The sequence below is a fragment of the Neodiprion fabricii genome, chromosome 6, assembly GCF_021155785.1.
Source record: "Neodiprion fabricii isolate iyNeoFabr1 chromosome 6, iyNeoFabr1.1, whole genome shotgun sequence".
Lineage (NCBI taxonomy): Eukaryota > Metazoa > Arthropoda > Insecta > Hymenoptera > Diprionidae > Neodiprion > Neodiprion fabricii.
In genome coordinates, this window is record NC_060244.1 from 19540600 (window position 1) to 19564701 (window position 24102).

Consider the following 24102-nt stretch of genomic DNA (forward strand, 5'->3'; position numbering starts at 1 on the left):
GAAATGTTGAAAAGAAAAAAGAAGATGACGACGAGGATGATGATCCGCCCGTGTTTTTTTCCTATAATCGTCATCGTCATCGTCGTCATCGTCAAAGCGATGCGATGCGACGTCGAGTAGATAGTTGTTGTTGTTGGTGGTGGTGGTGAGGAGGATGATGCGCGAGGCGTTCCCCGTCAGTGGTTAAATAGTCGTTGGATAAATTAACTACTCTCGTTGTCTCTCGAGTTCATTTCACTCGGCTTTGCGGTCGCGTCTCGTCGGCACACGGCAAGATATTCCTTCTCTGACAATGAGTCACACTTCTCTGCACGACCAGACAGGTTTGCTACCTAACTAACCAACTATCCATCCATCGACCCGACAACCCGCTGCCTTAAACCTACCTGCTTTATTTATATTATACCGGCAAGAAGACGTCGAGACAACGGCCTTCCTGTACTTTCCCACCCAACACCGAAAATCTCCTTAATCTCATCGCCGAATCTTTCATACTTGATACAAACACACACCGTCGATGTTATTAACTTGTCTAGCAAATGTTGATCCCACAAGTTATTGCGCTGCGATATTACGACACGACGGTTATACATTCGTCGTGTAATATGTTTCAAACTGCTTTAATTCTTTTTTTTTTTTTTTTTATTTCTCTCTCTTCTTTTTCTCATTTTGATTTATCATTTTTCCTTTTTCCGCAGATCCTTGAAATCAAAGATTACGTGAAATTTTTTTAATTTTACTCGACTTTCATTGCGATCAGATTATTCATTTGACACAGAAATAAAGATTTTGTAGAAAGCGTGCAATTTCTTTATTTCAGCGTCAACTGAAAATGTGTTGGAGTGTTTTTGGCTAGAATTGTGTATATGATTGGGCTGTTAAGCTCCCTTTCTCGCGTTTGAAATACGTAGACTTAGATGTTTGGATATATATAGGTTAATATCGAAATCGACCACGACCACCCCCTTAAAAAAAAATGAATATTCGAATTTCACAATTCTTTACTTCCCGTGAGATAATTGTAAACATTTTCCTTCGTGGATCAAACCCTGCCTTGTTACAATAACAAATCGCTTATATCACACGATTATTATTATACAAGTATAACACTAATAATATCTGTTAATAAAAATCAGTACTGAAACTTATCTTTCTGTAACAAAAACTTGTCATCCAAATATCTCCGAAACGATTAATATTTCGGATAAAAAACGGGAACAGCCAACCGTGAAATTGTTATTCTCAGTTTGCCGTTGATTGGGTGAATGATAAATTACACCACGATACGAAAAAAACTAAACTGAAAATAAATAAAAAGTATTTCAATAATTGGTAGCGACATCTATATATTTTACAATCTCTTCCAGATTTTACGACAATTGTTTTTATTCCAATATACGTGACAAATTTTTCGAGCAGCACCTTTAAAAACAAATAAAATAAATAAAGTTGAAAATAAAAATGTGCCACCCCGGTATATCTGTAGTACACATCTACGGAACCGTTCACGAGAGATCGATTGAAATAAAATCGTGTCACGGGCAAAGCAACAGTACATAACATTAACGGCAATAACAGCGGCGGAATTATTTTATCATTAGATTGTTTAAAGGTGGTCGATCGTTATATTATACATGTACACGACTGCTGTGATACGATAAATTGTGTGTACGTACGATATAAGAACGTTTCAAAAATCGAATCACCCACCCAACGTACATACGTCGGTAGGTATCCACGTACGTAAATGCAAGCAAGTTTACATCGCAGATCTATTTTACATAATATATACATGTTACTTTTTTCTTCAACGTAAAACTATGTCTTAAAATCGTCGATTTTCTTGTTTTTGTTTATCGTTTCACTCGTTGGATTTTCAGCTATCGACTGTCAAAAATTTCGAATAATTACCAACCGACTGCTCGCTCTGCAATAATGAATAAATGAAAAAAAATTTTAAACTGCCGGAACGTAGAGTGTTCATTTTCATTCGTAGTTTGTTAGGAAAAAAAAAATTATTCCAACTTCTATCGTACCTTTAAACAATGACGGGTTATTTTAGAGTTTTAACGCCAAATTGCAGATTCTCAAAATACGCCATTTCTTGTTGTTTATTTTCTTTGAAAAAAAAAAGAAAGAAAGAAAGAAAAACTTTACGCACCCTCTGATTCAACACAGTATGAATTATGAAAGTGTTTCTGTTTCTTTCGTCATTTCTTGTTTTTCCGTAATTTTTCTTTTAATTCAACTCTGTACGCTTTCCACTTGAACGAAACCTATATACGTTTGTGCGACACGAATCATATAAGCCAAGCCGCTAAATGTTACGAGAAACGACGTTTAGTTATTTATTTATTTATTTATTTTTCTTTCTTTATAGAGTAGCGTGGTGATTATGTAATTCATTAGATCAAAGTATACGTATAACGCACACTACACGGCTAACCTTTTCTCTATTCTTATTTTTCTCTTCGCGCAAAGAACGATAAGAAAAAAAGGAAGAAAAAAAAAACCACAAAGATACGCAGAGACACAAAATCGCTCAAAACGCTCGCGTATCGTGATATTAAAATTCATTCTCATGGTGCCTAGAATATGCGCTGCGAAATACGACGGGCAAATATTTTTCCCCGTCGAGAATAATATAAAAGAAGAAAAAGAAAAAAGAAACAAAAGGGTAAACGCCATTGCACTGGAAATGAGAGGGGAAAAAAGAAGGAAAAGAGATTTCAACTCTGGAGAATGACTTCGGACACTTTTATCTGCTGCGCCACTCTGTGACAACGGGGATGATCGATTTTCTTGACACAGTTCTTGAAATACCGTGATAAAAATTCTACTCTCTATATATATGGGGCATTCCATGCCAATTCAACGCTCGCGATTTTTTATACGATTGTTTTGACTCTCGAAGCCGCACATTTTTTTTAACTTTTTTTTTTTTTATATACATCCAAATTGTTCAAATCGATTTGTATTGCCAACAATTAAAAAAAAAAAAAAAAAAACGTATCGATCGATACGATTTGAAAAATCTGATTTAATTCTGATAAATCACGCATGTCAGATATAAAAGATTTTTACCTTTCGGCTAAAATTAGAAAGCGTTCCCTTCTTATTTATATTATAGAACTTTTCTAGGAGGGAACATTTTTTAAATATTAGAAGGAAGAGTCAGCCCGAAAACATTTTTGAGAATGTTTTTCAGATTTTTCCAAAGCTAATTAATTACTTGCTATTTCGTTTGTCTCGGGAAAAAAAAGAGAAAAATCACTTCGGAAAAATCGGAATTCTTTTTTCGAAAATCCGGTGTTACATATAGGTGTAAAAATGTTCTGGCAAAAGTTCACAGTGATCCGACTTTTAATTCTAGCTGGAAAAAAATAATTATCACATCCGATACAGGAATTTTAAGATGTCTATCAGGTTTTATAATTTGTTGGGCTAACGCTATACGTTTTCATTTTTTCTTTTTTAAATTTATAAATATGTGAAATTTTACGTAAAAATCGTTGAGAAAACAAAAAAAAGAAAAAAAAATCACAAATCTGAATAACTTGTAGAGTTAAAATAACAATGTAAAAAATCACGAACGTGAAATATGAATTATAATCATTTATAAACTTCTTACAACTTGTAAGATGGTTTTATCACACAAATGATCTACAAGGGGAAGAGTGGGCGGGACTTGAGTCTATGCCCCTCGCGTGCTATGGCCCCCCACTCCGCACTCCGTTGGGACCGGGCCGCTTGCACTTGAACGTTCTGAAGTTCTGACGTACGAGGAATATAACTAAATAAAAAAATAGTACAAGAGAAATTGACCGAAACAGCAGTTAGCTAATTCATGACTAAGCACTAGGGATGGGCGATATCGAGCAAAAGATCGATTCTCAGTATCGATTCAAATTGATTTTGGAAAAACCGATTCATCCAAAAAATCGGATACAAAAGGTTGATCGTTGTTTTTACTTTTTAGTTTAACTGGAAACCGGTAGCTATATTGAAGATTAAAAATCGTGTCACAAAAATGTAGTACTTATTCAACAGTTTTGATATTTAACAATAGTTTGCTTTGGGTCATATTTGTTTATCACAGCAATAGTTCTCATATACATATTACACAAATCCAGCCGACTAGGTGGGAAGCTTTTTTTATTAGTTGTGATATTAGACTTATTCAGCGCTAGAAATTGGTCGATTCTTTTGTATTCTCAAACCTATATTATTCGTAAAATACAGAACGCCAAAATAGACTTTCAAAACTTTTTTTAATTGAAGAACCTGATCCGATCCTTGCAGACTTGGAATCGATTCTAGAAAAAATCGATTAGTAAAGTATCGATACGAAAGATCTATTTTATCGACCCAAAAGTTCGATTCTTGAGTGAATCGATCTAGAATCGCGCATCCCTACTAAATACATTGCCATCAATGACCCAGGTCTCACCACGTGGAGGTCGCTGCGACGAAGAGACCCACCCTATGCCGTTCCAACCTCTCAACCATGCCAGAAAAAATTAAAAGTGTTGCATACATCGATATTTATTCAAAAGAAAATTATTAAATCAAAAAAATCGAGTTAGACATGGAGGAGTATATTAGAAATTGATAGGTAAGGCGTATTGAAAAATCAGCAAAATCTATGGTACAAAACATTATCAAAAGTAACGGCGTGTCAATAAAAAATATATAAATTCGATCGCGTGGAATACCATACTTTTCGCTTTCCGTTATGACGTTTCTTTGGTATAACAAGTAATTATTATGGAAATAAAACGAATCTTCAAAATAAACTGTTTCAATGAATATTACGGAATGAAAGATGCAAACATTCAGCAAACGAATATTAAAGGTCATTATTCAGAAACTCATTAATTTCTGAACTTGGAAACATAATGTGAAAACATCCGTGCAAAATTTCGAATGGGCTGTAACTGGAAAATGAAAATTTAACAAGCAGGATATACATGCGAGGGTTGATTTGTAATACAAAAAATCAAAAAATGGGCTACACGCAAAGAAAACAATCCTTGAATCAAGAATTAAAATATTCTTGAATCAAGTGCCGAGTATTCTTCATTCCAGAATATGTGATATTTTTATTAAAAAAATAGCATACTCTTGATCCAAGAAATAGAATATTCTTGAATCAAGAATAGTTTTCCGTGTGTGACATTATTGTGAAATAGTTATGTATAAATGAAAAGAAAAATATACAAATATGTAAAAACGTCTGTATAGTTACTCGTTAGTACCGTCGGTTGTCGTTTTCTTTCTCTTACGGGTGAAAACATCAGTCGTTGAGTGTTTTGATTTGACCGCAGAATTTCTAGCTTCAATTATTTGAGGAGGGTCGCGAATCGGAAGTTGTCGAGCACGTCTGGAGTCTACTATTGCTGGCAAAAGGCAGAACTTTACGCTGCAACAATGTCTTCGATACTACGTCATGTTTTCAATTCATGAGTGTTTTGTGCATTGACATTGGCAGGTAGATGTCAAATATCACAATCAAATAGTCAGTTAGGTAGATCAGTGTGCGGTAAAAGTCATCGGTAAGTTTCTAATCGTGAATGGACGAAAGATGGAAAACGATTTTCGGAAGAATAGGTTGACAATGTCTGTTTTACATTGACAAAGGGACGGTAAATAATAATTCCAATAGATTGTTAGGAAAATACGGTGTTCTGAATTAATAAAATGTGCATGGTAGTCAGTCCGTCTGAAAATGAAAACAATCAAGTCTACGTAAGCAAACTTGATGCCATTCTATTTACCTCAACCTCTCCCGCTGATAAGCCGCCAAATTTTTCCAACCCTGGCCCTTTTTACTACTTTTCCGTAAGACTTTCCTTATCTCAGTCACAGCGAATGACCGATGAACACTTATCAAGGAGTTTTAGATACTTTACTAATATTTATTCACGAAGAACACACCGAACAACGCTCACGGCTCGCGGTTTGAATTACGGATTTGCACGCGTTAAATGAAGAATGCTGCCTACGGCCGTTAGTTCGTACGACGGGCGGCTTAAGCCAGAGATGGCGCTAGCAGGCAATCGCTTTTCGCGAAAAGGCGAAAATCCGCCGTTTCATGCTTCAGCTCGTGCAAGTTTTCTCGCAACTTTTGAGTTCGATTTTATTGCTCTTAGTCCTAAATCAAAGGTGAAGGATCTATCTGTGTCGTGTATTTCGTAGAATTGTGAGAAAAAAAATCGTTCTTGTTTTATTACAACGGGAAATTTGCTCACTTTCAGTGGTTTTTTACGACTCTGATAAAAAAAAAATTGAAATTCGGAAAAATACACGACGCAGATTGCTCCTTTGCCCTCAAGATGCTTCTAACAGAAGTTCGATATCTTTATAAATGACGGAGAAAACTTGCATCGCGTGAACGTCTGCGAGCAGCAGTTCCGTCGGGAATACGCAACGTCCTTAAATCAGTCATTTTATATTTAAAAAAAGAACATTAATGTATATATCCACCAAAGAGATATGAACCATTAGCTTAATTATCTCATCTTTTTATCGATAAATAAATTTTTATAAACTAAAATAGATGATAAAACACCGTTAAAAATATTATCCCCCCCCCCCTATATATGTCACGACATAAAAATTTACAGGATTTGGGGGGGGGGGGGGAGGGGACCCTTTGTGCGTTTCACATTATGATAATAAGAAACGTAGAAAAATTGCGAAACTTGGCGAGACGATAAGATTGAAGGGAGGAGGAGGCGAGAAGGCGAGATCGATCGATAACACTTGACCTTTTGAAAAAGGCAAGGAAGGAAGGAAGGAAGGAAGGAAGGATGCATGATACGCAAGGGGGTGACAGGAAAGCTTCGGAAACACTGTACGGTCTGCGGTTTGGAATTTCGAACTTCCGGTCTGGCAGCCGCTGGCTATAGCGGACCTACCGATGCCACTGCTTCTTTCTTTTTTACTTATTCTTCGTCTACTGCACGCCCAGACTTGTTTTTGCATAAATAAATCCATCGTATAATCCGTGTAGAAAATTGCCCGCGTTTAATTATTCATTATTCACATATATATATATAATCGATAAACAGAGATGAATACCAAAATGACGAAATGAAAGAAAAGGAAAAAAAAAAGAATTAATGACTTGTTGCACTTTTTTCTTTTTCTTTTTTTTTTTATCGTAACGTGATTTAGCAGATTTGTACTCGTGTCCTTGAGTGACTTTGTACTGTCGATTAATCCGCAGAACAGGATCAAGAAATTACACATCAAGTCGTGAATCTAAATATGTTTGCAGAATCTAATTTTACGTTTACGTATTTTTTGTTCAAATTTTTTTTACCGTTTGTTTCACTAACTCAATTCATTTTGCGACAATCAGTATTATATATTATTACAATGATATGACACAGGTTTCTTATGTCGTCTGCTTATTTATCATTACATAATATATGTAAATACATACACACACACACACACACACTCGCAGGCAATGATTGGTTTAGTTTCAATTTTTTTCATTCGCATTGTAGGAACTTTGGCCGTCGGTTTTTAATAAGCATTATTACTTTTTATTTCTTCATTTATTTTTTACCAAATTCTTTTGTTCTTGTTTCAGAAACTGCGGTAACCCGAAATAGCGGGGAAAATAAACGAGGCCGATCTTTGTTGACTTATACGCATATGTGTAACGGATTCTTCTTTCTTTCCCCATTTCGTTCGTCTTTGTACCCTTACACCGTTCTTTCGTCGATCTTTTCTGCTTTTCTCCTTTTCTCCTTTTCTCCTCGTCTCCCCCTTTCCCTCTCTACCTCTCTCTTTCTTTCGCGCCGTCATTGATTTGCGGTAGCGTGCCGAGGTTATGAATCATTTCAAACTAACCACCATCAGCACCAGGACGAACTTCGCCACTAACAAAAATTACCCGAGTCAATATTACATACCAGTGTAAAATTAACGGTAAATATAAACAAGAAATCGTCGAGACTATGTCGCAAAATTTTACGAATGCGAAAAAAAAGTAATTAAATAAATAAATAATATCGCTACAGCGAGCTTTTTCTTTTTTTCTTGCGTCGGTTCGTAAAAAAAATATTCATTGCCGTGAATTTATCGAATTTTATATATATATATATATATAATTTTGCGTGACATGCATACTTTTTATACACATGTATTCGTTTCTTATCTTTTCTTCTACATACTTATAATATCCAATGCCACCAATTCAATTTACCGTCGTCACACGGCGATAAGTCATTATGATTTACATCATCGTCGTCATATTATTATTATTCTATACTGTTACATATATTACAATCGTGTAATTTTCTTCTATCTACAATTCGAGAGTTGATTATTTTATTTAAGGTGATCCGTGGTGGTTAAAATTCGATAATACGTTCTTTTAAAATATGTTATACAGTTGTTATACAAACCAAAACTTATGTAACGGTTACTAATCGATAAGCAAGGTTATCAACGCGGTGAGGTGGTGAAAAAAACAAAAAAAACAAAAAAACAAAAAAAAAACAGTTTCATTATTCTCCTGTAAATTTTTTGAATTATCTTTAATTGGTTGTTTTTTTTTTCTTCCCCAACGATTCTACTTTCTTCTCTGAAATTATACTCGACAACCAAAGAAGGGATTAAGCAATGCAAAATAACGACAACGAACGGAGTTGAGATTATAACGAGAATTTGCGATATTCAAATATGGACAAACCGGTGATCTAAAACAGATGAAAAAAAAATTTATAAATGGCTAAATGTGTGTACATTATTTTTAATAGAAATAAAACGAACGTTCGATTGAATCCTTTGTTTTAGTTGTGAAATTTGTGAGAAATAAAAGAAGAAAAAAAAAAAAACATCTCAATAACGCTCTCACGCGTGAAAAACAAATACCTAAATGATTAATTATTATGTTTTCATTGGAGTGATTCATTCGTTCGAACCGGAAATGAAGTAGTAATGTAATTTAATGAAAATGGATGATACGACACGAAGTTGGTACGTACAATATACCTCAAGTATTTTATAGATTATGATAGAAGCGATATTGATTAAAGGCGATACGAAAATAAATGAATAACGAGAAAAAAAAAATTCTCAAGATAAAATAAATATATATTATACGTAGGTATATATAACAGATAGATTGAACGCGATTTAATTTTCGTTCACCTTTATAACAACGTGCGTTAATACCAACCTAATCGTAGTCTTGTCTCTTATCGTCGATAAAATAAATTATTATTATCATTATCGTTCAAGGCGAACAAATGAAAATAGTGTCCAAAGCAATTGATCCGCACAGCTGTAGATTGTAACCCGAGCGAAGGTATTTATTCACGCGAGCTTTGCATATTTTACACATAAAACGAGCGTGGCAAATAATTAAAAAAAAAAAAAGGAAAAAAAAAGTAATATTTCTGTTGATTACAGTGAAACTTTAAGCAGCTTTCGATTCTTTCGATGCAGAGTATGCAACAATTGCTATCGTATACACAGATTTACGTTGTGTATAACCGTAAATTTAAATAAAATTTAAAGAAAATATAAAAAAAAAAAACTCTAAAACTGGTAGTAATAATAATAACGATAATAATGATGGTAATTGATAATAATACTGTTGAATGAATAGAGGAAACAAAGTTTCTAAATAAATATACCGATCCAAGTTTTAATTACATATTCGAAGCGCGCATGTATAATAAAAATAAATCGAGTTTTTGCAAGACTTAAAATGCACCCCGCACGTTGTATGGATGGTTATGGCTGTTACACGTAATGATTCTCGCTTATTGTTAGGCAAATCACACATGCATACGTAGTATAAGCGTACAGTGTACAACGCCATAATCGTAGGCAGCACGGGGGGATGTTTTGGGTCATTAACTCACAAGCGAAAAGCCGTTAGACCAGAAGGGCTGCTTTCTGCCTTCTCCACACGCCGGTGGATTACGTCAGCGTAATTTTAACAAGGAATGACTCACGCGAATGTATCCAAAGAATATGGGGGGGAAAATGAGAATAATTTTCACAGATATTGCATGGTGAAAGATTTGACAAAAAATTAAGAATAATAAAAACCCGACGCCAAATTTCCATTTTCATCGTTACTTTTTTTCTCCATCTTAATACGTACGACTAAAGTTTTCGCGATATCGAATCGTTTTTCAGATATTATAATCAACTGTTATCATCACCAACGGTGAAAAATGAAACTGTAATTAAAAAATATAACCTAATCAATATCGCGCTCTGCACGATGCGCAAAATTAAAAAATCCCATACCGTAAATTTTTATAACACTCAAGTTTCCATTCACGCGTGTTAATAAAAAAAAATTTAACCGTTACACGTGCAATTGTTATTGTACGATGTTAAAATATTATTTATAAAAAATCTGCTCAAATGGGGTAATGCTAGTGAACAGGTGAATAATTATTCTTCTGTTGTTTAATTTTAAAATAAATCGAAGAAACAACGATCTGCTCGATTTGAGAAAAGTTACGATCCAATATAATAATACATAATTACACTGTGGGAAATTATTGAAAGAAAAGAAGCGCACAGAGTAGATGCTGCATGAGAGAAAAAAAAAACGAAGGAAAAAACAGGCAGCCAGCAAAACGCAATGAGAAAATGTGGTGCGCTCTTTAATGATGCCATGCAGGCCGATGTTGCGTAATTACTTCTGTTCACCTTCCGCGTGTTCAAAGTGATCGTAATATTTTTAGTTATTGTGCACAGGAGTGATGTGAGTGCGGTTTACGTATGACAGAAGTAGTTTCAGGTTACCGCCACATTAAGATCGTGGGATGAGAATAAGAAAAATAAGAAGAATGAGAAACACAAAATGCGCATACGTTGCAGTGTTATTCAAAAGCTTCAATAGAAATTAGAATTCCCATGTGTATATATATATATATATCGTGATGTCATGGAATATCCTATATATATATATATATACATATAGGATATTCCATGACATCACGATCAAGATTCTACGTCGCAGCGTATCTGAAGTATGATTTAAATACTTGAAACAAAACCCACTTTCTAGAATCTCAAAAAATTCAGAAAAATCTTATCAAATATAACAAAATTTTTGACACGTATTAGAAGATGGAGATTTCATAACTTCACAAGGTGAATAAGAAAAATAATAAAAACACAAAGAAAAGATTATTATTATATTCATTCTTATGCCAAAAATGCAATCAAATAATAATTATTTTCTTTTTAAAATATTTTTCTTATTCATCTTACGAATTTACGAAATTTCTATCTTCTAATACGTGTCAAAAATTTTGTTATATTTGATAAGATTTTTCTGAATTTTTTGAGATTTTCGAAAATGGTTTTTGGTTTTTGTTTTGAATTTTTTAAGTCATACTTTCGATACGCCGGGTCAAAGGATTCTGAAAAAAATTTCGAACGCGTTTTTTGTCGTGTACTTTCGTAAAAAAAATAAATCATAAAGCCAATCCGAGACATGATCGACGTGGTAACTTGATCGTGCTGTCATGGAATGCCCCATATGTTTATACACACACACACACACACACGTATATACAGTATACACCTATACCTTCCGTACGAGATGCATAAATTCGTTTTGACGAACGTTGATTAAATAATATTTACGAACCGCAAGCGTTTTCATTCAAGTTTATTGTGCCAGCTGGCGAATTTTCTTACGCGAATACCTTGATTATAAAAGCAAAGAGCTCCGCGCGTGTACGAAATTACAAAAAAGTGTCCTCTACGTCTTCCGCCGCGAATTGTGCAATTTTATTATTTGCAAAAACACGCACCCACACAGTGGTATAAAGAAACATGTCGAGTGATCTGCAGTTAGTTCAACAAACAGACTCACACTACGATATTGAGACATGCACTAGGAAGAAAATAGTCGAGGAAATTTCTCTGGAAGGAACGGAATGTTTAAGAAGTTCGGTACGTGGTTGTAAAATTAAATTTTCAACGATGACGGTATCAAAAAAAAAAAAAAAAACAAAAGTATTTCAGCCAATCGTTAGAAAACAGTATTTTGAGTGAAATAAGAAATTGTAGAATCAATAGAACGAATCTACTAGTAGATTTTGGACAATTTTGAAATTAAGCATAGATTTTGAAGCTTTTGTTATCAATTCGGTCATTTATCTTTTTTTCTTTCATAGATACCTTCGTAACTTGCAAATACAATAATTCGATAAACATACTCAACGTACAAACAGTATCGATTTTCGGCCAACAAATCCTTTTAAGTAGACTTCATAGCCATGGGACCAAAAATTATCAATAAAATAGAAATACGAGAAGAGCAGCTGGAGACCCTGAGAAATCGATTATTATGATAGTAGTAATAATAATAACATGCAATAAGAAAATTGCGACATGATTAATAAACCCACAATAAAAATAACAAACCCGTGGATAAAATTCTAATTCGTATGCGGTTAAATAACATAACAATAAATCACGAACTCGGTCTAGGTTTTTTTTATATATATATCTTTTCTTGGAATATGCATTAAATGAATTAAAAAAATTAAAAAAACCACACACAAAGTTGAAATTTGTTTGTAACAGGCATGTAGAGATGCGTTAAAAAAAAAAGAATTACTTCAGAACCTCAAGAAAATGTCGGAAATTCAGTGGTAAACTGCTGGATAAATAAACGAATCACGTAATATATCTTGCATATTTGGTAAACATAATATCTTAAAAGTCATTTTTGAAAGTTGTAAAATCGCGATTTTTTTAAATGTTTTATCGATTTAACGTATATACATACTCACAAAGTTGAAGTTCGCAACGTGTTAACATAAGACACAACACGTTTTTGATAACTATCATCGCTACTCGACAACGTGACAATGATCGGCAAAAAAGCATGAAATGCTCATTCCTATGAACCCCAATTTTCAAGGATCAAAATACCGCTCAATTTCAAAATTTTTGTCAGTTTCATCAGAATTATGAATTATTCACACAAGGGCGGGGTTCAAGTTCCGGATTTGAAAGGTTCGGAAAGCGCCTAATTTCGCATTATTTTGTGGCGAAACTTGAAGCAAAAAAATCAAACTTTTACGAAACAACAAAGTTTCGAACGATCGGAAACCCGACGGTTTAAAGTTCCGAAAATTCAAGTTACGATCGAGCAAAATGTCGAAAAATAAAGTTTCGGTTCAATAGAATTTCAAAAATTAAAATATACTTACACACCGCAGATTATTCAACGAGTGGGTTTAAAATATCGGAAGAACCGAAAATTAGAATGACCAGGATTCCGAACAGAAGAACATCCAAAATCCAAAACAAAGAAAAAGATCAGAGTGGTGAAATTTCACCAAGCCGGAAATTCACAGAACTGAAAATCTTCGATCATTCGGCGTTTCGATGTTTCGGATTTATAAATTTTCGCCCTTTCGGAACTTTGCACTTTCGGAACTTTGAGCGCCGGCGGGTTTCGGAAACTTTTTATGTTTCGTCAAAGTTTGATTTCTTTACTCTAAGTTTCGTGAGCAACAAATTCGTAACTTGGCGCTTTCAGGACTTTTCAAATTCGTAATTTCAACCCCTACTATTCAACCCCAATATTGTAAATAAAAAATTATAAAAAAAAAAAAAAAAACATTACTCTTACACATTTTCACCAGAACGAGATACGATAATCCCGACTAAAATGCGTCAACGCCTGCAAGGTGGCAGAAAAATTTGCTACCAACAATAAGTGTACGGCAACAAAGAAAACAACAACAATTTGTTTTTCTCGCAGCTTTTTCGCCAACCCGTCAACACATGTACGGTGTTAATTCCTTCTGTATTTTTTTCCTCTTCTCATTTCCCTACAAACTTCTTATTCCTCGGTCCGAAAAATGAGGCGTGGCACGTTGTTGGTACAACAGCGGAAGCTGATATTACGACTCGTCGGTTTTCACACATTTTCAGTCTAATCCCGCTGTGGAAAATTATTATCGATCTCAAAGCATTTACAACGGCGGCGTGAAGACTGATAGTGACTGTACTGATATTATAACAACAGTTTTTATCGAACCAATAATCGTATTACGTCGTAAATGATGAAATAATTTTACGATGCTGAAGTTGGTAACGTTAATATGTCGAATCGTTGAAACAAAAATTATTAATTTGCTCTTTTAGAATATCTGAAAAAGTTGAATTTACAAAATTTCAGTTCATTGATATGCTGTATTCAACAGTTTACCAAATTTCAAGTAATCCTAAAGTTTCCAAACAACGTCTTTTTCCAAAGATGCATCATTACAAGAACGTTACGAGCGTTAGCCTGATGTAATTTTATAGCTCATCGAACAGTCCGCACGTGTGAGTTGCAACAATTCTTCAGAAATATTAAGCCGACGCGTGCATATTATGATAACGACAAATCATTGATCGATTTCGATTTGTATGCGTGAGCATGATTCCGTAATTACAGATTTCACATGTGACGGAATGTTTTTTTGATTTCTTTCTTTTTGAAGAGGGAGAAGAAGAAAGAAAAACCCTTGCGGATATTCATCGTTATAAGTTACCTCATTGTAAAATACTTATAAACCTACATCAATTTTCCGTAATCGATGATACACAGACAGCACGAATCGTACGAAAGTAGATAAATTATTGCGGTTTACATTCGACGTATAATTATATTGCGTCACTTTTTCCTTCTCGCATGGTTTTTCATTATTATGTACACGTTGTACATTCGATATCTCGCTCCATCATCGCCGATTTTGTATTTGTTACTGCAAATTACGCAACGAACAATCGCGAGTTTCCTGTAAGAAAAAACTTTCACCGAATCCTTGATAAATTCAATGAAAAACTTTACAGCAGGTGTAATATTTTTCCTACCTAAAAATCCATCGTAGGATATGTGAGGAACATTTACAAGTCGTCGCTATTACATAAAACTAATGTTTCTCTCTACAAATTGTCCAGTGTTTTTTCGTGAATTTTTATTTTTTTAACATCATTGTCATGCACAGAGCAACCAACTACTGATAACGTTTAATTACTAGAGTGTAAATAAACAAGAGGAAAGACTCGACTGAGCGTGGCAGCAGGGAAAATTATCAAAGCAGCAAAACGTTCGAGTTGATTCGAATATCAATTATAACCACCGGTACTAATTCCTTCGAATGATGATCAAATCAATGCTCGAAGGAAAAATCAACATCATGATAAATGGTGAGGAAAAAAGAAACTTATTATGATTAACGGATGAATGAATGAGTGAATCATTTTCACGTCGATGTTTTTCGCATTCTCCTAACAGACGACGATTATAATTGACAAATAATTATTCGGGCTAATTAATTCCGTTCGTTCATCGAGACGGAAAACACGTGCAGGTATTTTACACGCGTCAAACACAAACGGCGAGAATACTTTCGAGGAAAATGAGAAATAAAACACGTTGGAAAATATAACATGTTGTTACTTTTCTGCGGATCTAAACCAAGGCGGAATTATCCGGCGTAATATGAGCTGCATTTACATAGCGACGATAAAACACAGAGAGTACATATTTCGCAAGGAGTATTTGAAATAATAAAATTAAATCGATTCGCCGATTCTTTTGTCGGTAAAAACGTAAGTTTGTTTTCAGAGAAAAACGTCTGTGAAAAAAGTAAGTCGTTTTTCTCGCGATCCGTAACCGCATTACCGATAAACGATTGCAAAAATTCCCCGTCGACGAAGATACGGTAGATAGGCGAAAAACGTGTGAATAATTCTCTCATATCAGCGTGCAACTGATTGCTGGTTAGCAACAACTTTGAGAAGGCGGCACAATGCAGCAACAGCAGTAGAAATGGAGAAATGGGGCTGAAGTTAGTAACGTTATTGCAATTTTAAAGATTCAACTTACTGCAGTCGGTATAAACTTGCAAAATATTTATCCCCCCTCCCCAAATGTTTTGCTACGTTAACGTTACTAACTTCAGCCTCCTCGTACGAAGATGACGCTGAAGTTAGTAGCGTTATCGTAATGATATACTTTCCGTAAAAACCGTAATTTCACAATTTCACAAATTCCTGAAATGCGGTAAATCGTAACAAAGCAAGACTTGTTCACATTTTCAAGATTCAACTTACTCGTTTCCAAAGTCACTATAACCTTGTGAAATAGTAATTTTTCCAGCCAATGTTTCGTTACGCGAACGTTACCAACTTCAGCCTCGTACGAGAGAAGGAAAGGAATCGGTTGCGTACATAATACGGTGTAAGATCCCCGCACAGCGATGTGGGTGGGTGCGTAAGAATATTTGAAGGTTAGGTTGGGTTTAACTATAGATTTCTCGGCGATAGATCGAAGATTCGATTGGTTGCTTGTAGTGATATCAGTATCGTACTCACCGAGTCTTAGCTCGCCAAAATTTCCACAACCGATTTTCTTCCCGACTCGAAAATTCGGTCCAACCATCAAAACCCCGGAGGATGATGTCACGCTGTGCCGGGATGCGTGCATGTTGGCCCGGGCGGCAGCGTTTCCGCTACCCCTCGACGTCCTCTTGGCAGCTTCTTGATCCCGGTCACGTTCACCACCCCGGGTTATTTCTTTGTTGGCCCGAGGGTCGCGGCTCTCGCGTTTTTCCATATTTCGATAATCGACGATAAAACGCGTGGTTAAAAATAAAACCGTCTAGCGGATTTCACCTCGTCGATGTCAGTTTTTGTTTATTTTTTTTTTTTTTTCTTTTATCTCGAGTGTAATACGTGCATATGTATGCGTATGTGTGTATGTATATATGTATGTATGTACACAGGTGTATATACCTATATCGATAAATCACACCTGTATTCACCACTGATTCGTAAACATCGCACAAAACGAGATCGTTGATGTCGTTCGTCGTCGCACTTTCTCCTTCTCCTTATTTTCTTCTTTCGTTTTTTTTTCTTCTTCTTCTTCTTCTTCTCCTTTACGAAAACTAGCACAGAATTTCGTTGACGATAGAAGTGTAACGATAGCGGTAGTGTTGGTGGTTCTGCTGGTTGTTGTTGTCGTGGTGGTGGTGGTGGTGATGACGATAAAGATGACGTTGATGACGGTGAGAAAAAAAGAAAACGAAAATAAAGGTAAGAAAAAAAAATGAATAACCTCAGACGTGAAACACATACACGATTCACGCGCGCACACACCGTGGTCAGAATACACCGATGACCGATCGCCGTCACACTCCTCGTCGTCGACGACGAAGCAGCGGCGGCAGCGGCGGGGTGACGGCGGGGTGGGATTGGGCCAGGGGGGTGGGAGGACGGGCGGGGGAGGGGGCAAGGGGATAACTATCCGTCGGGTGTCGTTAACGAATTTAAAAACTCAACAGAGGCACGGCCACGGGGAAAGTTAATGGCCGCTCGTGTGACACAGGTAGGTTGGTTTCTAACCGACTCTACACACTCTACCTACTCCCGGCCCCGACTGCTGCCGACCATAACGCTGGCACACTATTTCTCACTTGTTTGACTTGCCTCGCTTGTCACTGACCGTTTCAATCCCCATGCTGTAAGCACGGTCGTATATTCGCTAACGCTATCCTATCGCTCGCACTGCACCGCGTCGAACTCGACGAATCCTCCCCGGCACACTGCACTTTATTAGTCACATCCACGACGAACATAACGCATGGGCATGTCCTCCTCACCGCACAGAGGACAATGCGCCAACACCTCCATTACAAAACGTTACTCACTGGCTCCTCTCGGGCACCTCTCGCTCGCGGGGAGATCTCTCCGAAATATCCGACTACGTTTCTTTTTCTTGCTTTTATTTTACTTTTTCTTTTTCTCGTTACTTTTTTATATATATACTCTATCCATATATATGTATAAACTTTATTTATTTATTAATTTATTTATTGATTCGAATGGTTGGTTGTTTTTCTCCGAAACGTAAGGATATTCTCCGTCGTTTTCATCACCGCCAAACTTCGATACCAAAACCCTTTATGTTACATCTAACGGATACGTTTTTGGTAGTTTGCCCCCCCCTCTCTGCTATTCTTTTCAAACACCTCGCGTATATTTATGTACGTACGTATGTACCTACAACGTTTTCTCCGCCGCTTTCGTCACACCGTACGTACATACATGCATACATACGTCGACGATAAACCCGCGTTACGTCACTTATCCTCACTCCCGGTTACTTTTAAAACACCCGACGAACTAGGCACGTATCAAATCTCTTGTTCTGTGTCAATTAAAAAATTAGCCTCGTAGGTAGGTGTACCATGATAATATATTCGCCAACGGGGTGCGGGTCCGATGGACTGGCCGATGGTTACGTTCGCGACGATTCCCAGCAGTTCGCAGGCCCGCTGTTCTCAGCGCAGCGGCTTCTCTCACGGAGTGCCGATTGGCGGAGGGGGCGAATGGCCTGAAGCCCCTGCTGCTATGCTAGTGTTGTCTGCGCGCGCATCGCGGTTCCGTTTCCGCCGAGTTTAATATCGCTCCCCGCCCCCTTTGCGCCTTGTTTTTCCGGTGTATATTTGAGGAATAATGGCGATAACGAGGCGCCGGATACCCGCCCCAAATAAATACACGGTTATTATATCCCTGTATCGAAATCCCTCGTTTTATTTTATACGTAATTTGTTTAATCGAATATTTTCATTTCAAAGAACTACGTAGTCCGCTCAGTATCCATAGCAACCGGAACGCAAAGCTCTGCTATGTTTTCGTTCCTGATCTACAACTTGTATTTAAAGATTTTTATTTACTTTTTTTTATCCATTTATATAGTGGTTTAAAGTTATGGAAGAATTGACTGGTCCCAATGTACAGGTTGTACTTGGTATTAAAGAAGGTATCTATTTTTATTATACGTCGGCTGTTGATACATAACCTCAATTCCGATACCTCGGCATGTACTGTTTACAACCAACATCTTTTGAATGTGGGTCCACTTTTCATGATGTTAACACCACTGTTTGCTTCCGTTCGAAAAACTTGATTAATCGTTTTCTCTCTCTGGCTGAAAACCATTTCGCTATAATTTAAACCTGTAGTTCGGTTAGTACTTTGATAGGTAGAATGAAATTTAATTTATAAATCAAACGAAATACTTTGTGAACATAAAATTTAAAAATGCTACAAATAAACATCGTTGAAACAAAGGGATGTATGCTTTTCTTCCAGGTTTGATTATTTTACTGAATTTTTATATACTTTACCGTTCACCTGAAAGAAGTTTAAAAATAGCCAGAACTTTGTTCTAGATTCAAGTTCATTGACAACTTTGTTTAGAATACCTGATAGAAAAAAATGTAGAAGTATTTTGTTAAAGTATGGCAAAAAAGATTCTCTCTGACTAAGACCTCTAAATTTGAAAGTTAGATTGACTAAGATGTTTCACCGCAAAACATCATTTTCTGCTATTATAATGAATGATCAATTTTCAAATAAGTGCTGGAAAGAAAATCCAAACCACCAGGTGAATTTTGAAAATGTCTTTGGTGTAAACCCTGCGATTACCATATGTAATTATTTTACACAAATATACCTCCTTTTGAATGACACTATTGTCTAGAACTTTTCATAATTTCAATGAATTTATCGCAAGCAATCCATGGATCAATGAAACTAATTATAAGCCAGAAAACAGTCACCACTCTTATTTTCGGCAAATAATTCAAGGGAATGGATTCAGCCAGCTTGAAAATCCAACAGTTATTGTTGCGACGCTGAACGGACACTCGTTGGAAACTGACCTTGTAGATCCTGACCTACATCCGCAATACGCGACCGATTTAGTATGGGATGCGGACAAGAGCGGAGTGCGAAAGTATAAAGACAAATAAGTTGTGAAGTGTGAACTAACACTTGCCTTAGCGATTCCCATATCTTGCCATTTACACTTTTAAGAAAATTAAATTTATTCACAGAATGAGAGTGGACCATGTTCCATTGAAACTAGAATGTTTTGCAGTCGACGACAGCGGATTACGAGAAAAAATTGGATACATTTTACTCCCTCTGAGATCGGCGCAAATAATACCTCGGGACAAAAGCACAAATGTTAAAGTTAGTTGGCACAAGCTTCTCGGAGTCAAATCAGAGCTGAGAGTATCTGTTCCGGAAATACTTCTTAGTCTAACCATAGAAGATAGGGAAATGGTCTCGGGCCAAAGTTACAGCAACATTCAGGTAATCCTGTGGAATGTAGAAGGTGATATAATTCATAATTTACAATTTTAAATTGTAACAATTACACCAAAGAAAACTTTATAACTGTCTACCATAGAATCGATAGTTACTAACGAGACTTACAAACTTGCTTGTATATCTTACTTCACAAAATTTCTTCTTAAAGAGTGAACATTATCGCCTCCGCCATTGCATTACTTTCTTATTGCAAATATACTTTGTTTTGATTCTAAAATTTTCCCAGCAAAAGGCAGAACTAGAAATGGAATCTACCCTGTCAACTGTAAGTGCAACACCTAGGCTACTACATGAAGAACGCTTGATACAACTGGGTCCAGATTCAACATCTCGAGATCTCTTTCTTTTGAGTATCATAGCTGGAAAAGCTGACCATTTAGAATACCTCGTTCAAAGGGGCGTTAACGATCTCAGAGAAAATTTCAGCTTCTGGTATCAAATATTGAACAACGATATACAACTAAAATCGTTCAAAAAACTGCCTGACAAATCTCATACTCTAAATGAAAAAATAGTAATTCGAATACGCAGTTGTCTCAATGTATTGAAGCACTATTTTCAAGAGAATCCCTACCTGCTTGTGAAACTTCAGTATGGCAACACTCTTGTTGGGCAATGCAAAGTGGACCTTCGTCCCCTAGTTCCAAGTGAAAATATCACAGATTATTCTAACAATTCCGGTGATACTAGTATGGCCTTAGACCAGCAGTGTTATCTAGCAATGGATAATGTCACAGAATCTATTCGTGAGTATTGAAAAGTATCTTCTGACAATTTCATTACTCTTTTACTCAATCGTTTAATAAATGTATGTACTATTGCGGATAGCGAAAGGAAAAACGCCATCTGTAGAAATTCAATTACGACTTCAATATGTTGGATACAAGAGCGTGAATTCAAAGAGTCATATAAAGTCTCAAGATCCGAGTTCAAATGTAGGTGCCGAAAATTATGATGTCGCATCTTACTTGGCTGGTAATAGTTGGGTTCAACATGCTGATTTGGATATCAAGGATAGCCATCATTATCGTAATTCAGTGAGATTTCATTTGATTATATCGAATCCAACACTCCGGAGTGTTAATTGTGATTGAATATAATTCTGAATCTCAGAATACACTTGAATGATTTCAGGTTGATAAAACAAAATCAGAAATTGAAGCACACAGAAATCCTGGAGGTGATTTTGGGAAATGCATTAGTCTTAATCAACCGGTTGGGCATTTCAAAAATCCAAACAAACATTCATCGAGTTGTGAAGTCATCAAAGAACAAGCAGCTGATGTGATCTTTTCTCACTCTGCGGATGCAATATTGCACTCAGGCTCTAATAAAGAATGTTCAAGAAGCATCAAAGCATACCACTGCTACTGCTTGAGCATTTTACTAGAAAGTATAAAATTTTCACAAGAATTGGAGACAGAGAATATTAATTTTTGGTAATAAGAGATATGAATATAATGAAAAATATTTTTCAACCTCACACAGACGTTTCTAAATTGCTTAAATTTGTGACTGACATAGATGTGTCGTAAGAAAAACACGGGTAAAATTTGTAGAGGTGCAAGGTGGAATTTACATATTGAAAATTGTAATTTTTGAAATAATATTTACCATGTCTATAGTTTTCATCACCCAAAAGCACAACTTGTGTCGACTTTGCAACGAAAAATTCCTGGACTGTCAACAAAAAAATTGTCTCTGCAAGATATTCAATGCAAATTACACTTCGTATCATCCGCAGATGAGATAGGAAAGCTTTTAATATCGTTTCCACCTAGAGTTAGTATTTGCAATGCTGAAGATAACGTTGAAGTTTGCTTGGCTCAAGCTGTTCTTGACGTTACACAGTTATTCAACAAAAGTAAGGTGAGGAGTTTCCTTCTGGTTTTTTGCAACAATAATCACCATACGTTAATCTAAAGTATCTATGACGTTGAAAAATGTTCTCCAGCACGATTTCATTAATTGTTTAGCCACAGTGTAAACTCGGAGTGCCACTACTTGGCTCAGACGAAAAAGAAATTGGAATTTTGGATGTAAAAATGAGTTTAGAAGATTGTGGCCCTTACCACAGAACAAAAAGAGGAAAAACTGGTAATTTTTATATTATGCGTTGTAGAAAAACCTCTCCTACCACAAATTATCCTCACTTTTCTCACTTTCAATATCAACACTCCCAAGATTCGTTGTTTAAGCACATAAGCAGATTATAAATCAATTTTATATAGTCAATATATAAAATCTAATTAATTGAATTCCGATGTAACAGACGAAGACCTGGGTCCTCCAATATTAGACGACAGTTTGGCATATAAAATTGTTGAAGAATTGGAAACTTGGAAGGAGAGACAGCAGGAAATATTTCGAGTTGAGGTATAATTACCAATACACACTGTTTGAGAGTTGTAGTTTTTCATCACGACAAAATTTTCATTTAAAAGTAACATTCAACATAAGATGTTTCGATAAATAAACTAATTATTTCAGCTGAAACGAAAAGAAGAACGACATTTGAATTTGTTGAGCGACGAGTGGCAAAAACGCAGACAGGCGTTGGAAACTAAATTAGCTTGTAGTGTGGAACAATGCAAAATGTTAGCTAATAGTTTGAATAATGCTACCGAAGATTTACGAATTAGAAGACTTAAGAGTTTGGAAAAAGAGGCTAGGCTAATCAAAGCTAATGAAGATTTACAATGGAGATATGATCACAAGCTACAGGAGCTGCGGGAAGCTTCGCAGCGCTTACAGGATGATCTCAATCATAAGGTAGATTAAATCAATGACGATTTTGTCAAAGTTATAAACTCAGCTGAAAGAATTGGTAAAATTTTTTCAAGCATCCCATTTTGAAATTCCTCTGTTACATCGAATACTCGTTTGAAATCTTATTTTCATTTAGTTATCCATCTTAGAAGAACAAAAAAACGTGCTCGAGGCGAAAGTGGAACCATTACAATTAGAAAACGATAAATTGAAAAACATCGTCAGTCAGCTAACAGAGGAACTGGAAGTTTATCAGAAGGGATCACTGACGCAAGATCAAACAGCTTTGTTGCTACAAGAGCTTAAAGGAATGGAAGAAAAATTGAATAACACTCAGAAGAGTAAATCCTTCTTTAAAGAGCAATGGGGCAAAGCTGTGAGAGAGATTCACAGAATGAAAATGGATCATCAGCAAGCGGTAGAAGTTCATATCAAAAATAGCAAGGAAGAGTTGAAAAATATTCAGTAAGATATCCAATGATATTTCGTGTAATTTTTCGTTCAATGACTTAATCAAGCTCTTCATCAACCATCTCAGTTCGAAAAAATATTAATTTTTAATTGACATCTGTTTTGATAATGTCCAATATTTTGGTATTTACATTATTTACTTTACTTCACAGCTTGGAAGACGTTCTATGCACAGACTCGAAAGAATTATTGAATGATCAAATACTACTTGGTGAGATACAACAGGAAATCAATGTAATCAAACCTAAACCTGCCTTCATGCAGATGAATATGGATGACCAAGCGTTTATACGACCTTCAAACTTATATTCTAAGTCTAGCCATAGCATGGCTAGATCAGAAATGTCAGCCAGATCTGAAGAAATCGATGAAAAATTGAAAAATTTAATTGAAGAACGCGACTCTCTCTTAAAAACGGGTAGCTATTCAATAGACGATACGGTTATTATGAAACTCAACAACGAAATTAGATCTCTTTTAATTACGAGCTGAAATTATTTTTTCTAAACTAATTGAAAAAGACTGAATGACAATCAACATTTGATACAAAAATGTACAAAACAATCCAAAATAAGAATAAGTTATGTGAAATAGATGTTGAAAATTAAAAGTGTTGCGATATTAGAAGAAAAAACACTTTTATCAATGTTGTACTTGATGTAATGAATG

At 35.7% G+C, this 24102-nt stretch overlaps 2 protein-coding genes across 19 annotated transcripts in view; one reads left to right on the forward strand and one right to left on the reverse strand.

Annotated features, from left to right (window-relative positions):
- LOC124185404 (casein kinase I) overlaps window positions 1-18367 on the reverse strand; it is a 57270-nt gene extending 38903 nt beyond the window's left edge. For 4 of the 16 annotated variants that reach the window (XM_046576133.1, XM_046576126.1, XM_046576128.1 and 1 more), the window contains exon 1: window positions 16384-18363. In XM_046576133.1, the coding sequence (XP_046432089.1) occupies window positions 16384-16624 (241 nt within the window). In that variant the 5' untranslated portion in view covers window positions 16625-18363. Of the gene's footprint in view, window positions 1-16383 lie in introns of all 16 variants that reach the window. The other 12 variants (XM_046576136.1, XM_046576138.1, XM_046576132.1 and 9 more) reach the window with 7 other exon arrangements.
- Window positions 17335-23928, forward strand: LOC124185402 (centrosomal protein of 120 kDa). Of its 3 annotated transcripts, XM_046576116.1 has the most exons (13): window positions 18378-18573; window positions 18772-18835; window positions 19666-19813; window positions 19914-20175; window positions 20420-20939; window positions 21022-21230; window positions 21328-21632; window positions 21819-22062; window positions 22170-22290; window positions 22466-22569; window positions 22684-22965; window positions 23099-23427; window positions 23586-23928. In XM_046576116.1, exons 1-13 carry the CDS (start codon window positions 18529-18531, stop codon window positions 23923-23925), a joined length of 2973 nt encoding a protein of 990 aa, XP_046432072.1. In that variant the 5' UTR covers window positions 18378-18528; the 3' UTR covers window positions 23926-23928. The 3 variants fall into 3 exon arrangements, with proteins under 3 accessions (XP_046432073.1, XP_046432074.1, XP_046432072.1); XM_046576117.1 differs by lacking the exons at window positions 18378-18573; window positions 18772-18835 and adding an exon at window positions 17335-17398; XM_046576118.1 differs by lacking the exons at window positions 18378-18573; window positions 18772-18835; window positions 19666-19813 and adding an exon at window positions 17343-17398.
- The last annotated feature ends 174 nt before the right edge of the window (window positions 23929-24102 follow it).